Source organism: Harpia harpyja, chromosome 6 (assembly GCF_026419915.1).
Source record: "Harpia harpyja isolate bHarHar1 chromosome 6, bHarHar1 primary haplotype, whole genome shotgun sequence".
Classification (NCBI taxonomy): Eukaryota; Metazoa; Chordata; class Aves; order Accipitriformes; family Accipitridae; genus Harpia; species Harpia harpyja.
In genome coordinates, this window is record NC_068945.1 from 42,769,637 (window position 1) to 42,786,620 (window position 16,984).

A 16,984-nucleotide genomic window follows, 5' to 3' on the forward strand; every position below is an offset into this window, starting at 1 on the left:
ATGCAGGTATCTATCTGTTTATTAATTTATTTTGCTAAATAATTTCTGACCAATAAGAATTGACAGTATCTTACAGTTTACTCTTGTCGTTTACAAGGACAAATTTTGGTAAAATGAGGAATCTAGTTAATTAAGTTAGTTGGACTAAGGCACTTAGGAACCTGAATATAAAGTCACATCTTCTTCAAGTAAGGGAGTGAAATTTGTATCCCGAATAGCAAGAGAAAAACAGTAGGAAATATTGGAGACTCTAGGACTACCAGCATGAACAACATTCTCTGAAAAAAAGTATATTAGAAAAGATAACCTCTACAGAATGGATTAGTTAACCAAAACAAGCTATGCATTGGAAGTCAAGAAGCAGATGGAGAAGAGAGACTTGACAAAATCAGAGTTAGACTTGCAAATGACCCAAATTCTGGATAAATACTTGATCTCAGTTTTCAGTAAAAGGGCAGTGTTTAATCTGGGGAGTTGAAAGTGGAGCAGAAGGTAGAAATGGGATTTACAGTATCTGAGGTGGAAATTATATGCAAAAACCAGCCTAGCTGTGGGCATGTAACTGAAGAGCCTGAGTTAGAATCCTGGTCTCCCTAAATTTTGTGGAGGGACACATACACCACCCGTGAGTCAGTCCATCTAAAATCGGAGTCTTCAACTAAGTGTGATTGGGTTCTGCAGTTGGACATTTCAGCTAAACATGTGAAACTGGGCTGGAACAATGCTGCCCCGTGAATGCAGACCAGGTGGGACCAGACGTCCCATCCTAGGGTTCAGGAAGAACCAGCTGAGAAGCTGGAGATCTGATAATGGCCACTTCCAATGAATCCACCAAGCTGGCAGTGGCACGTGGTGGCACGTGATAGAATAATGATTGGCATTTCTGGTTAAGAAGGAGAAATGGGAAGTCATTGATGCCACCATCAGTTTGTTAGTCTGATGGCAGCAGTCTTTAGAAACTATTTTGAAGGAGTAATTAAAGATGCAGTGCTTACAGAGTGAATTCACTCAGGTTTGCTAACATTAGGGTTGCATCAGACTAACCTGGTAACTGTGTTCGATGATTTATTTTCCAGACAAAAGTAATGTAGTAGATCTCATTTGTCTTCAGGAAAGCACTGGCTGTGACTCTGTTTCAGAAATTATATAAATGAAGGAGATCAGGATTATTACAAGAACTGTAAACTAGTTAATGAGTTGGACAGAAAGGAAATGGCATTAAGCTGTAAGTATTAAGATGTAGGGAGGCTACTCAACAAAGATTAGATTTGTGACTGAGCTTGGTTTAATCTTTTTTTAATGCTCTCAACAAAGAAAAAAAAATTCTGTTGAAGAAATCTGCCAAAGGCAGAAAGCTGAAAGGCAATGTTACCATGAAGGATGCTGTGAGTTGAAAGGTATTGGGTGACCTCAAATGGCAGATATGAAATAGATTTTAGTAACTGAAGTGCAAAGGCTTGAATTGAGGGACTGCTAAGAATAACCTCTGTTGTAAGTAAGGATCTCCTTGTTTAGAAATGGCTAAGATGGAGGAAAGCTTGGCTGACCACTGCTCAATCAGGGGGTGACTATAAGATCTGACTGTGAAGAAAAGAGCATGTGATCCTAGGATGTGTTAATTGAGGTATTCCTATGATAGATAGGAAAGTATCACTGCCTTTGTACAATGTCCTTGTGAAACATCATCCAAAATGCTGTGTAGATTCTGGTCAGACAGGAAAGATTAATTTGACTGGGATGTTTGGTGAAGGAGAACATATGTTAAGAAAGAGGCTTAAACCTGGATTTTCTTTAGTCCTGAAGAACAAAGGGTGACTGGATCTAAGGCAGCCCTCCATAAATTAATGGCAAAAGCAGCTAGGAAAGAGAACTATTTAGAATTTAAAATTAATAAATTTACAAGAACAAACTGGTCCATAGGCTTAAAAATATGTTTTCTGACCACCTGAGCAGTGAAGTTCTAGTGAAGGAGATGAATTAACTATGTATTAATTGACCCGTGACCCATTTAAAAAAAAATCAAGAGGATCCTTTCTAGTCCCATATTCCTTTGAAAATTCATCAAGACTGCTACTAGCAACTTCTGTCTGAAATTCATGAACTACAGGACTTGATTATTTCACTTAATATATATATAATTACAGATATAAAATTAATTCTTATGGAACTTCCTACTATTCTTTTGGTGAAAACTATAGGTAATTTCTCATAAATACTAAGATGTTAATGTCTGATGATTGTTCCTCTTTACTTGGTGCTACTGCTTTACATCTTTCAAATTCCACACAGTCTGCTGATCTTTGGAGATAAATGATTATACAAGGAACTTCAGGTTTTGGGTTGGGCAACCCCCTACAGGAGGAAGGAGTTGAAGACTCCACGATTGCTTTCATGATCATACTTTGTTTTCATAAGTACAGGTCATCTACAGTTTTCAAAATACATTTTTAAAGGTAGAAAGAGCTATTTTGTCCATTTAAAGAGGAAGCAAGTGGAATCACATATTAGACCAATGTCAGCAGTACAAGAGCAATAGAATCTAGAGCTCTGTACAAGAAGTGTCCTACCTTTGAAAATTGTATCATGGCATAGCTTACACAGAAAAGAAACTCACTTTTCTGGCTTGGAATTAGGAATAATTTGATTTAATTTGTTTTGATAGCTAAGTATTGATTACAATTAGAATACTGTTTGTTTTGATTCATAGATGCGGTCTGTCGGACGAATATTTAAATTCATTGACATGCCAACAGAAGAAACTAAAAACATGAAGCCACAGAAGAATAACCAGCTTTCAGATGCCCTTGTAATTGAAAACAGGCATGCGAAGGAAGAGAAGAACTGGCCATCCGGGGGCCAAATGACTGTGAAGGACCTTACGGCCAAATACGGTGAAGGAGGAGCTGCTGTGTTAGAAAACATGTCCTTTTCAATAAGTTCAGGGCAGAGGGTGAGACACTGTTTTGTTGTGTTTTATCTGACTTCTATTAAGCTTAACTATAGAAGTGTCATTATAAACCTATTAACTGACTAAAGAGTAGGTTGAGTTCAGTAAGGTTTTGTAAGTTAAATTGTTGCAAAGCAAAGTAATCATCTAAGGCACCTGAAGAACAGAAATGTCTTGTGTCTCTTCTTAAAAAGAGCTCATCTGTAGGATTATTGGCTACAAACAAAGAAAAGGCAAGGAAAATCTGCCTCAGTTATCCTAGAAACCTTAAGGCTAATTTACACCTCAGTGAAGCACATTGGGGACATTTGCTGGCCATGAGGAGCAGAATATACCAATAAAATACATATGCAGCAGTTCCCTAAGTTGTATTCCTGTGCCTGAAGTCATCCACCTTCTCCTCCCAGGGAGAGGGAAGCTTGCCGGTGAGTGCAGGTGCTGGGGGCAGCCTGACCCAGGTGGAGCAGGGCACGAAAGAATACTAGCCACTGTGCCAAGAGTAATGCATCACTGGCTCTGGCAGCTGGAGGGTGGAGGTGCCATCTCGCCCATTCGATGAGGGTTCTATGCCACCCCAAATTATTATATAACAAACTATAAACAGCTCTATTCTTTAGAAGATTGACAAACCTCTAATTAATCTTCATGTGTGTTTGGCATTGTGTTCAAGAAAGAGCTTTAGTTTCATAACAGCAATTAGGCAGAGGTTTAACGCTTTGCTTTAAGTTCATGCTGAAGGCCTGTCCTCAGTGAGGTGGAAAGAAGGGCTCGCGCGATTTCCTGAGCTGAAGCTCCTAGTTTGGATAGCACCAGTCTCTGCCAGGGTTGGTAGGTCTGTCTTGGTTTACATGAACTGAATGTTTCATCTACTAATTTTGAGGGCACTAAATTTTGAAACCAGTGGTCAGACTTCCTGTAGCACCACAACCATCCTGAAGATGCACTGCCTTTGGAAGAGAGGGACCTGTGATTCCTGGAGCGTGGAGGTGTGGGTGCTGCTGTAGTCTGGTGGATTTACTTCCTGGAAAATCCCTCAAGGCAATGGAGTATGGAAAATGACAGATACTTTTGTACTGTACAGAGAGGGGGCAAAGCATTTAAAACAAAGATCCTTTTTTCAATGGCTATGATTTAGGAACGTGATCCAATTTCAGTGATGAACCCTGGACTCAGAGGTAGCATTTCCAGAATTGGAGCATGCTCCTTAAACTGGAGAGGATTTGTCTCTGCCCCACAGGGTAGTATGTGTAAAACAAGCAGGAAAGGGGAGAGCTTTCCTCTGCTGAGGGAGTAGAATAGAATAGAATAGAATAGACTATTTCAGTTGGAAGGGACCTATAACGATCATCTAGTCCAACTGCCTGACCAATTCAGGGCAGACCAAGTTAAGCATGTTATTGAAGGTATTGTCCAAATGCCTCTTAAACACTGACAGACTTGCGGCATCTACCACCTCTCTAGGAAGCCTGTTCCAGTGTTTGACCACCCTCTCCGTAAAGAAATGCTTCCTAATGTCCAGTCGAAACCTCCCCTGGTGCAGCTTTGAACCATTCCCACATGTCCTATCACTGGACATCAGGGAGAAGAGATCAGCACCTCCCTCTCCACTTCCCCTCCTCAGGAAGCTGTAGAGAGCAATGAGGTCGCTCCTCAGCCTCCTTTTCCCCAAACTAGACAAGCCCAAACTCCTTAGCCGCTCCACATAGGACATTCCTTCCAGCCCTTTCACCAGCTTTGTCGCCCTCCTCTGGACCCATTCAAGGACCTTCACATCCTTCTTAAATTGTGGGGCCCAGAACTGCACACAGTGTTCAAGGTGAGGCTGCACCAACGCTGAATACAGGGGGATAATCACCTCTTTTGACCGGCTGGTTATACTCTGTTTGATGCACCCCAGGATGCAGTTTGCCCTCTCGACTGCCAGGGCACACTGCTGGCTCATACTGAGCCTGCTGTCAACCAGCACCCCCAGATCCCTTTCTGCAGGGCTGCTCCCCAGCCACTCCTCTCCCAATTTATACTTGTGCCCGGCATTACTCCATCCTAGGTGCAGAATCCTCCATTTGGACTTGTTAAATTTCTTCCCGTTAATCATTGCCCAATGCTCCAATCTATCTAGATCCCTGTGCAAGGCCTCTTGTCCCTCAAGAGAGTCAACAGCACCTCCCAGTTGGGTATCATCAGCAAACTTGCTAACGGTGCATTCAACTCCTGCACCCAGATCGTTGATAAATACATTGAGCAGAACTGGCCCTAGAATTGAACCCTGAAGAACACCGCTGGTGACCGGTTGCCAGCCAGATGTAGCCCCATTCACTACATCCCTTTGAGCCCAGTCCTTCACCCAGCGCACCATGAACCTGCTTATCCCACAGTTGGACAACTTGTCCAGAAGGATGCTGTGACGGACAGTATCAAAAGCTTTACTAAAAGCCATAAGAACTACATCCACCACCTTCCCTTCATCCACTAGGTGGGTGACCTTACCATAGAAGGATATCAAATTAGTTAACCAGCACTTTCCCTTTGTGAACCCATGTTGACTGTGCCTGATGATTGCATTATTCTTTAAATGCCTTTCAATAGTACGCAGTATAATCTTCTCCATAATTTTTCCAGGAACTGAGGTTAGACTAACAGGTCTGTAGTTCCCTGGGTCTTCCCTCACAACTTTTTTGTAGATTGGAATACAAATCTACCCAATCAATAGATTGGGTTGGTGCAGTGAAGTGCAGACTGCTCATCTGGTTTGGGGACCTGAGGCACTGTTACAGAAAGGATGCCAGGCAGCAGGAAGAATCCCCTTCTTCACCTTTACATGTATATTGTCACCCTACAAAAGTAGCCGACGCTCAGACAGGACATCATTAGCTGTGTAAAACCCAGCTGTTGGAAAAGGCAGTATCTCAGCATTTGCTGGTGGTTACTGCAGATATTGCTCCTTCCAGCAATAGGTCGGTGCAATCCCACAAGGGGAACACAACATTTAAAAAAACCCGGTGTATTATGTTTCTTCCCACCTAAGAGGTAAGGAAAGGCAGCACCAGCTGGGCAGGTTGGGGACTTGCATTGCTGCTTGGGGGTTGGCAACGGCATGGTGTGTGCTGTGACCGCTGCCTCAGGCCCAAACTACCCCACTACAAACTCATGGTCTGATCAGAGTTAGGCCCTTTATTTTCAATTACATGGAAATGGAGTAGCTTAGTGTGATTCAAATGCGTGCCCTACTTGGTTTTTGTCTGCTGGATCGGGTTTTGCTGAAGAGGGCTTCATAGCAAAAGAAAGGGGAAAGGCACAAAACGCTGGACTAATCAGTACAAGAGAATATATAAGCAAATTTCTGTTCTTCAGCTAAGGGCAGGCTAAGAGATTTTTCATCTTAGTTAATTCTAACAAAACAAAGAAGGGTCTGACCCAGTGTTTTGTTCAGCCCTTACTTTTATCATTCCCAAATGAACGACATTTACTATCCTGTTGAGATCCATTTGGATTGTTCTCCACTGCTGAGATCTAGAAGTGTTTCTGCCTTGGTCTGTGGTTAATAGGTGAGCAGTATTAAATGTTTGCTTTTATGATTTGCATTGCAGGTGGGCCTTTTGGGAAGAACTGGTTCAGGAAAAAGCACTTTACTTTTTGCATTTTTAAGACTGCTGGATACAGAAGGGGATATCCAGATTGATGGAGTCTCCTGGAACACGGTCAGTGTGCAGCAATGGAGAAAGGCATTTGGAGTGATTCCTCAGGTAATGAGAATATTGTATATTTGTGTGCCTTTATTTTCATTGGTTCTATATCCATACACACATAGTTACCTTCAAGCTGGAAGTTAGTTGTTTTATGCTGAGAAACAGAAACAAAACGCAAAGATTTTGTGAAAAGGGGAGTGGGATGAATGGATGGATGCAATGAGTCACAGCAAACTCTACTTTTTGAGGGTTTCTATGCCATTCACACAAGTACTCTTCTAGAAATGGGAAGGTACAGCACACTCAAACAGAAGTTTTCGTAGCCTGCTTATCCCTGCGCCTCTGAAACAGTTTTTATGTTGATTCAAAGTAAGATAGTGTCACCTGAAGAAAAAAAGACAATCAGTGGTGTTCTCAGCTACTGTTTTCTAAAGCCCTACATCACATATGGTTAACATGTGGATACTATACCTGACAGGCTGGTAGCAGAATTACTGCTTTTCTCATATTTTACTAGACCACTAGCTGATGCCCAACTTGGACTCATCACTGTTTTTAACTGTGACCTCTCACTACCGTGTCATGATGCATGTATAAGGGAGCACTTCATGTTATTTATGCTTGCAGCAGTCCTGGCATATGCGAAGTAATACCATTTCAGAGATGAAAAAGGAAGCAGCTCCTCACATGGATTTAGGCACCCTAATACTCTCAAATAACTGGAACAAGAAAAATAGTCTAAGGACGAGTAAACAATTAAACCTAGGGCTTCTGAGTCCCTTGTCAATGTCCCCACTACTGGACCAGAGTCCTATATTAGTTACAGCTCTGCATTATCTGTCTCAAAAATGAACATTATTGGCTGCATGCTGTAGCACTAAAAAGTCATTGCTCACTGTAAAGGTAGGAATGAAAACTGATGGAATGAACTGCAAAATTTTAATGCCATGTTTTGTGGTTTTGTTGTTGAAAGCTGTCAGTCCTTTCCAACAACACTGATACAGGAGTAACACTTAATGGGCTTCTCTTCTTTGAAAGCTATACACTGGATAGTTCTTCAGCTACTAAACTTACAGAGTCTTTTTCATCACAATGTTCGTTCCTTTGGAAATCTTGTGAGTATTGCGGATTAATTCAAGTAACAGTTGACTATAATCTTACCAATGATTCATTTGTGGTATAGGGAGGCAGAGGGACACCAGCTGCAGAACAGCCTGCCACACTGTCAGGGGACGTGCAGTCTGTCCTGCCTTTTTCCATCCTTGAGGGGTAGCTACTAGCCCCAGAGACTGATAAGTGTGGGTTGATCCTTGGTCACCCTGGTTGGCCCACTCTTTGACAGGCCCAAAAGGAGTGGGCCAACCAGGGTGACCAAGGATCTCCTTTTGACTGTCAGCTGTCAAACCCTTATTGTGCCATTTCCCCCATCCCCACTGTAAAGGAGTTGCCACCTGCTTTCTGTGCATATTGGTTTGTTCCTAGGTAGTCTACTCTCTTAGGAAGGTGGTTACTGTCTTAGAAAGCTGGTGAGCTGCAGTGAACGTATGTGTGGTATAAAGCTGTTGTACACGGAATACATGAGGCACTTTAAAATAGTTGGAGAGGCTCTGGGACAGCCAGCCAATTTAACTAAAAAATACGCTGTCAGGTTTACATTTTCAAAATAGTGTTTTTCTTTTCCGTAACCATCAGAGCAGAGCAGAGGTCTGTCTTCACTTTCACCCTCTGCTGTGTATGTAGGCTAAATTCTGCTTTCTACCACAATACAACAAACCAAACTTATTGTAGTGAAGTCCCTAATATGACTGTCACTCAGTCGCTATAGTCAGTGCTGAACTACTTCAGTGTCATGGAGGTGGGATTTAACTCTGACCGAGGTGTTCCTGATGGCGCTGTTTTGGCTTTGGTAGCTTTTAGATGCTGAAATGCTCATGCTGGAAACACAATAGCTTTGATTTTGCAAACACAAGAGGGACTCAAAATCTAATTTTTCTACTTAATCATCATTTTTTTAGTTGTGATAGCTTCCCTTTCAAAAGTGTTATCCCACAGTAGCCCGAGTGGCATTTATTTAAAGTAGGCATGCAAAGAAGGCACAACTCTCGCCTCCCTGTGCATTTCCACAGTCATGCTCTGAAATTTCCTCAAAGGCAGCAATTTTTTAGCGCTTTGACCTTGCCAGAACAGACCCTTTTTCACTGCCAAGTTACACCCTCAACAAAACGAACCAAGAGAGCGGTGGTGAGTCCACTGGTTGGATTTGTTTCTTGCCTGAGCTCTACCGACAGCCTGGTTGGTCACACACTGCCTGCTGAGCTGAAGCTTGCTCAGCAGGCTGCCCTTTGACAGCTGACCTGTTGTCACCCTTTCTGTCTTCTCTTCAACATTTTCACATCTACCTATTCCTGTAAACTTTTATGTCTTATTATTGCTGGTTCAGTACTGCAGCATGATTGTTGCTTGCAAGGATGAAAAAAAGTCACCCCTTCAGATCGAGGCAGCTGTGCAGTGAACTGCAAATGCAGCTGCGTCCATTTAGTTTGGAGGACAGGTATGTTATACAGCTGTCCTCCAAAGGATGGCTGTATAGGATGAAGGATGCTTTTACCAGTATAAGCTATGTCTCCATTGCAAAATTTTCCTATACAGCCAACTATAACTTTCTGTATTGGAAGGGTCTTCCCTGTCTCTCCCATAGTCATCCTTTTGCTCTCAGCCCTTTCTTCCCTTGGGATGTGGTTGCCCAGCAGGGTTTGTTCTTTCCATCTCCAGCTGTCCTTGGGAACGCATGGACTGAGGAGAAAACTGAATGCTTGGTAGCAAGTAGCCTCGTTGTCCCAGTGAAAGATACAGTTAATAATTCTCATAGCTGAGTACTCACTCTAGAGTCACTAACGGTATAGAAAACATTGTTCTGCAGCCATCAGCAAAACGCGAGAGACATTTATTACACGAGCAGTGTAACTTGCCCTTCTGCTGGTGAGGTGCATTGTTAGTTCATTGTTAAAATTACACATTTAGTTCAGTTTGGAAGTCCCTGATACATGGATCAATGCCAAAAGATCCCAGCCCTCCATTCTCTGGAAGGTCACAAGTGTTGCCACCCTGTCTGCGTGCTTCAGCTCGCAGGTCCTGTCCCAAAGCCTTGCCAAGGAACTGCACATTATGCCTCAAAAGTTCCCGCATTCAGAACAAAATGAAGTTTTCACCAGCACTTTCCCAGCAGAGAAATTGCATATGCCATCCTGCCTTTCCTGTCAGAACAAAGGGAGCCTTTTGTTCTTTGCTGTTCACCTACAGCTTCAGAATGGGAAAAAAAAAAGTTGCCTTTTCTTTCCTGGGAGGCTGGCCTACAGCAACACCTGGATATTCGCTGTCTCCAGGAGAGGCTTCACTAACAAAAAGAGAACGGAGCTCTACCTGAGGTGTACTTCCTTGTGAAAACTTTCCAACACTCTCCTTCTCTTCCCTGTCCCTAAATTTCCCAATTTAGAAAAAAAGAAGTGCTTTTCCTCTGTGGGAACCTCATTGATGAGCGCCTGCATAGCACGCAGAGCGTCCTAACACACTGCCATCTGCTCCATGCAGGCAATGCTGGAATGGCCTGCAGGGTCATCAGGGATCACGCTGAGCCAGAGCAAAGGCAAAAACTTGTTTCTTTCAGCATCTCGAATCCAGCTGTCAGCACATTGCAGTGGCGTGAAGAAGTAAACCATATAAAACGTTTCCTGGAGCACCCACAAGGAAGTTCCTTCCTGTAGCTCCTCACATGCCTGCGCTGCTGAAGCACAGCCTGACCACAGCGCTGCTTCTACAGGGTGTTTGTCCTTCTCATGCAAAGCAATTACTCCAGCGATAACAGGCTGTTTGAAGTATGATCGCAGCCCATCATCCCTTCTTTTTGGGCAGTCCTTTCCTATGCTTCTTCTGCAAGAGTTTCCCCACCGCGTTTCCGGGGCAAGAACATCCAGCTGCATCTGGCTTCAACGCACTGCGTACAGGTTGTCGTGCAGATAGCATCCTGAAGTATTTAATGGAATCAAATTGAGAAAATGCCTTCAGAAATTTGGCTTTGAATGGAGAACAGGAGACCTGCAGCCAATTTTCCATTAAAATAAATGAGGAGAAACCTGAGACCATAAGGTGCTGCTAGCTCAAAGGAAGGAGGACACTTCTGGTGTCTTCTTGAGTGTTATTACACTGCATCCTGGCGGATCTAACACCATTTTCTGTGTGTAAATACTCCATATAGAGTTAAAATCAAGTTTAGCATGGAGATAAAGATTACTACAGTTTCTAGGACTGCCAGCTGACAAGAAAAAAATCAAATCACTTTTGCTCCTTGATTTTACTTAAGAAGTGAAATTTCACAACTTTTATCTTTGTAGTTCCAATTTTTCAGTAGTTATCTCACTTCATATCTGTCTGTCTCTCTGCCTGTCTCCAGCACTGTTTCATCGCTTCTCATACCCTTCAGGGCTGTTCAGTTTCGCAGGTTGCGGGGGTGGCTGTTATGCAGAGTGCCGGGGCACTCCTGCACAGTGCTGCCTGCGGGGCAGCTGCCGCTCCCCAGAGGTGGTCCCGCAGAGGCTGGTTCCTGCAGGGCATCGAGACGAGGCAGCATCACCATACCGGGGAGTATATTTGCTGCACCAGTCCCATGCACAGAGCACCTGGAGACATTAATTAAAACCCCCACATGCTCATTTCGGGCAGTATATAGGTTGCTTTCTGCGTCATGGGTTCAGTGTTGCCAGGAACACGGCACTTGCATTTACCAGTAGCCTCTATGGGAGGCAGAGGTTTTAGCATCTTCAGGGGAGAACATTACAGAACTGGTCCCAAAAAGCTGGCAGAAGGTGTTCATTGCTCCAATGCTCTTATTCTTGTCTGTAAATATGTTAATGTCAGTGTGAAGTCCCTAAATGACACTTATGAAAACAAAACCTCTAACTCTGCACCTAATACTAAAGCATTCACATAGTAATTTGATGTTCTTTCATGTTTATATTGTTGCCATAATATATACGAAGTGGGGGAGGCTACATGGAGGTCATGTTGTTGTTACTTCTCTGTGCACGGAGCTGGTGTCTGGTTCCAGCTGATGTTGCATTTGTTCTCCAGCCCTGGGGTGTATGGAAACAAGGGTCCATGGGTCTCACTGAGGACCTGCACACAGGTTGTCTTTCATTGCAACAGCAGCTACTCACAGCCGGGATACTCTCACTCCTTAGCAGCCTCTTGTCAGCTGATCCTTTACTCTTCTGTATGCGTTTGCTTAGGTACTCAAGGGTCTTGCTTCTCCACCTAACACTTAAATCACTTAAGAAGCTTATCGCCACAAGCTGGGTGTATCCCAAACCGTAACCAATATGCAGAGCTCTAGCCGCTGAGAGGGATTAATGCCTTTCAATATTTGGGGTGGTCAGAGCATAAACATGACCATATTTATATTCCCGAGTGTTTTGCTTGTGAGTGGATGTCAGGTTTGAGAAACTGTTTGCTGTATAATAGCACCCGTTATCATCCTGGGTGAATTTGAACAAGTGACCGAGAAGGAAAGTGTTCCAGATTTGCTGCCAGTCTCACCAGCCATCCATTCCCCCTTCCAACACTCTCCTTATTTCTACTTCTTCCATATTTATAAATAACACATAAGTTCATGGGATTCACTTTTGGTTTTTTTCACTTTAGACTTCTAAGTTTTAAGAATTTTGGGGTTTTTTTTTCTGCTTCTTTTTAAGTGGACTCTAAACTGCCCATGTGACTCACATGATATTTACTCAAGTGAACTCTATGTGGTTTCTAATGAGCTGGGAGGAAGGAGGTGTTGAAATGGAGAAAGAAGTACCAGAATTCAGGACAATGAAATATTTACCTTGTGGAAAAAAAAAAAAAAGTACTTTTGGGAGTAGTTTGCTTTTAGTGCCCTGGTTCTTGAAAGCACAGTTATTAGGAATAACAGCAGTTTCTGAAGAAACTAGTTCCCTTTATTTCTCTGCCTGCTGCACTTCAGCAGGAATGTTATTCAGCCCTATCTTCTTTAAAACTGGTTTGTTCGGTTAACTATTCTTTACCACTGAGAAATGAAAATACCTATTCCATTAGTTAAATGTATGGCACTCAAAGTGTGAACAAACCCACATCTGACACTGTTTCCGCAGCGTTATTATTTCTACCGCACCCACTGGTTGGAAGAATCTAATCCTGCTGCAAATACATCGCCCTGCTCAGGCCACCGGACCAGTGCAGGGCATGGGAAAAGGGCTGTGCTGTACTTCACTGAAGCATTCACTGTTATTAACAATCATGATTATAGAAGAGTCTACTCTTTCCCCTAATCTCTACCCAAAGCGCTTCAATGACTTTTAGCTGTGTGCGCTGCTGCCTCTGCTGCAACTTGGTCAGTGTGTTGCTGGCAGTGTTGTGAAGGTATCACCACGCTTAAATCCAGCCCACTGACTGCAGGGCACCACGGTGCAGCTGCTTTTCTCCTCTGGTCTCTTCAGTCAGGTACTTCTTTCTCTCTTACACCAAATAAGTTATTGGTAATGGCCTACATATCTTAATTAAGCAAATTAATTAATGTAATTTATTTTCCGCTGCCACATTTAAACTTTTAATTAATCATAATTAAATGATTAATGTAAATGTGTGTATAAATCACTTTGAAATCTGATGAAAGAATGCCAAGTTCCCAGGTTAGGGCAGATGGAAATTGTGGTAGATGGGCCAAACGCTGAGAAAGTACTTGCTAAGTATATTCTCTCAGCCATTTTCTGCTGGTACAGCTAGTCCTTCACTGCTTTCGGTGACTACGAAGACTCCAATAAATTATGTGGCTGTGAATCGCTGGCATTTCAACACATTTTTCTCTAAATAAATATTTTCTTTAGGAAGACAATAGAGAAGAAAATAATTGTCTCAAATCTTTCCTCTTGGTATTTGTTCCATATGTACAAGGAAAGAGTAAGCAAATGGTAATATTTCTCAACAAGGCACTTACTTACATTCTTTGCAAGCAAGTTCTCCCTGCTACAAGCAGCAGGTGTACCTCACAGCATAGAAAGCAACAGCTTGGTTTTATCTCACAAGAAATGTTGTGCAACCTCAGTGTCCCTTGAAGAACCTCATTTCCACCAGAATCTGACACACCCACCCCTTGTGAAAAGAGATTAAACAAATATTTAATTTTGTCTGAGTCATTGCTTTTTGAGCTACAAAACATGTATCTAAGGGATGTTCGCTTAAATCTGCTTGCCTAAACTGATGAGAAGAGCAGAACTGAGTAGTAAACTTCAGTGCAAGAAGGATGCGCTGTCAGTGCCGGGAAATGTTCATCCTCTTCATCTTGTGTGATGGAAGGGAGGTGCAGGACAGAACAGGGAGAAAGCACGGGCCGTAGCATCCATCAGGGAAGCCTCGTGTGAGAGCGAGTTGTTGCTGCTACAGTCGTGAATCAGGTCGTGCTGTGTCACATCTCAGTGATGGGACAGTGAGAGAGAGAGAAAAATAAAACCCCACCTCTTTTGAGATAGGACGGGGACATGGTGAAATGTCAGGTAACGGAATGATGCTAATATATATTTGGCTACAATTGATTAGAAAAAGAAAAATTCATTGATGAAAATCAACTTAGGACACTGTTCTTGAATACCGACAAATATCCAGGAGTTTTTTTTGTCTCAAAACAAAATTGTGGGAACACATGCTATGGGTCAGTGATTTTTTTTTGTTGAGTATGTTTCACATAATAAAGAATCAAATATTGTTTTTAAAAGGCTTATTCTAAAATGGAAATACAGGGAATCTTTTATCCTGAAGACTGCTGAAATGTGATTTTTACTGTTTTTTGGACAAGTTTGGGTAAGTTTTTAATAAGACAGTTGCCAAAAACTGAACATAAGGATTTTTAAAATCACTTTTTTGGGAACAATGTTTTCCAAAATTTTTAATAACCTGAAATAAGCTCTATCTGGTAATGGCAGCAGGTCATTCTTTCTCTGTATGCTTTACACAATGTTTCAGGGTATCTATCTACCTGTGTCTGTATATCTTTTTTCTCATAGAAAGTGTTCATATTTTCTGGAACTTTTCGGATGAATTTGGATCCTTATGGGCAGTGGAATGATGAAGAAATATGGAAAGTTGCAGAGGAGGTAAAACTGTTCAGTGGTATTTGTATCCCTCTGGTGAAGTGGTTACAGCAGAGTGCAGTGTCGGTCAAATGATTGTCATATGTTACATTTATACAGTGTCTTAGAAAAAAAAGTGCTGAGGAAAGATAACGCTATGCTATAAACCATGTTTCCTTATTACCTAATAAAAAGGCGCCTTTGTCAGAGATTAAAAAAAAAAACAAAACCAAAAGATAAACTCCCATACAGCACAGTCTGGGTTCCTCATGCAGTGATTCAGCGTAGGTGGTTTTATGTTTGGCTCTGCTGGGTGATCCTGAGAGAAAAAAAAGTGGAGGAAGCTGATACAGCAAATGTCCTGTAATCTTTTCTCGTTTTAATGCTTTGGCAAATATATGAAATCTCTGCAAGGCATTTTTCTACCAAAATGAGTAAAAATTACTAGTAAACATTTTGGAGGCCAGAAAAAAAAAAAAAGAAATATGTCTGTGGCCTGTCCTAGAAATAAGACTGGTGTTATTTCAGTAAGAAATATTTATATTCAGCTTAGAAAAATCTTTCGTCAAAGTATTTTCCAGTTATTGCGATTCTCAGACCAACATAAAGCCAGCTGAGAAGGAGCGCTCTGACACTGCATTCAGGCTTATGTACTGCTTGTGTCACAGGCAGCTGCCTCTTCCATGGAAAATAAGAATCACAGAATGTTAGATTTTATGAACCCCAAGGTTTTTATTCTAATTTTATGGTGAGGTTTTAGCAACTTTTTTTTTTTTTCAAGATTAGGGGCCAGATTTTTACAGTTCTGTTTCCATGTTGAGCTGAACCCCATGCATTACGGTTGTCAGATGCCACCTATTGGCTCTGACAGTGCTTAATAGGTTGCACAGGTGTACGTAATGCCTGGGGAAAATGCAGGTGGGAGTTACAGGAGGAAAATAGCTGCAGCCTAGAAAGGACATTTCTCTTTCCAGGTAGGTAGGGAAGATCTAATTAATACAGACTGACTAATGAATTAGTGCCATTTTCCTTGCTCATAGAAAGTCTCAAGTATCAGAAAGTGCTTACCAGTGTGGGACTTAATCCAAAAGCTTCCTCCTTTCCCATCCAGGAGGTTAACTCTGTCTGTGCTCTCTCTCTTTTGGGTTTATCTAGTTTCTTCCCTGTGTTTGGAAAAGAGGAAAGTAGACACTTTCTATGAGTTTCTATTACTGTCAAATAAAAGCATCATGACATTTTTGGTTAAATGGTGTGACAGGAGCTTTTCAGCCGGTCCTAGCAGAGGCAACAGGGTGCTCAACGCTGTGCTTCTCTGAGGCTGGGGAAAAAATGGAGTGTAGATTAACATCCCCTTTCTTGAAAAGACAGCTCTACTTTTGCTTTTGAAGATTGTTTTCACTGTGTGTGTGAATCAAGCCTGCGATTTTAAAGAGCTAAACCTCATTTGCAATGGCATGAAAAAAATTTATTTTGAAGTGTTTATCATTAAGGACTTTGGGAAATCCATATGTGATACAGAGTTTTTCATTGCACAGGTGAGAGAGCAAAGCAAATAGAAAAGAAAAAAGAGCTGTAATACTTTTTAGCAGAAGAGATTGGATTGTTTACAAAGTTCGTGCTCTTGAAATCTGGCTTGTTAGTGACAGTGAGTGAGTGTAACTCCGGGAGCATGGCACAGAAAGAAAGTTAGCTGTCACCTTATCCCTGACCCATGTTGGCTGCTCAGGATTTGGAGGATCCTGCTGACATCAGCATCAGTTTTTTATGCTCTTCGCAATCAGCTGCAGAGAGCAAGGCATTGTCTGAACACGTCAAATGTTTCACTTTTTAATGCCCCCATATTTCAGCACCTGAATCTGTCAGACTTGAGTCAACTTTTCATGCTAAGTTTTACTCTTGCTGTCAGCTGTTTGGACCCTACAGGTACATGGAGAGACCTTGTGCAGTTTTAAGAAGAAAGCACCTTTTCCAGCCATTAGTTGCAAAATTTCTTTAAAGGACATGATGTGTGTTCAAAAGAGGAGTGAGGAACAAAGCAGTGGCCTTAATTTTCTTATAAATAAAACCACAAACTCTTCAGAAACTCAACAGACATACCCACACCCCCCAATTTAATATGGTTTCCATGTAAAATGGAAACACAAAGGAGGAATTCCCATTTTTTTTTTCCCTGGAATGAAAATGAATTGCAGATCAGTAATACTTCAAAAACCCAA

General features: G+C 42.0%; 1 protein-coding gene across 1 annotated transcript in view; it reads left to right on the forward strand.

Moving 5' to 3' along the window:
- CFTR (CF transmembrane conductance regulator) overlaps positions 1-16,984 on the forward strand; it is an 84,570-nt gene that overhangs the window by 62,862 nt on the left and 4,724 nt on the right. The window contains exons 22-24 of the mRNA XM_052790940.1: positions 2,708-2,950; positions 6,535-6,690; positions 14,703-14,792. Of these exons, the coding sequence (XP_052646900.1) occupies positions 2,708-2,950; positions 6,535-6,690; positions 14,703-14,792 (489 nt within the window). The remainder of the gene's footprint in view (positions 1-2,707; positions 2,951-6,534; positions 6,691-14,702; positions 14,793-16,984) is intronic.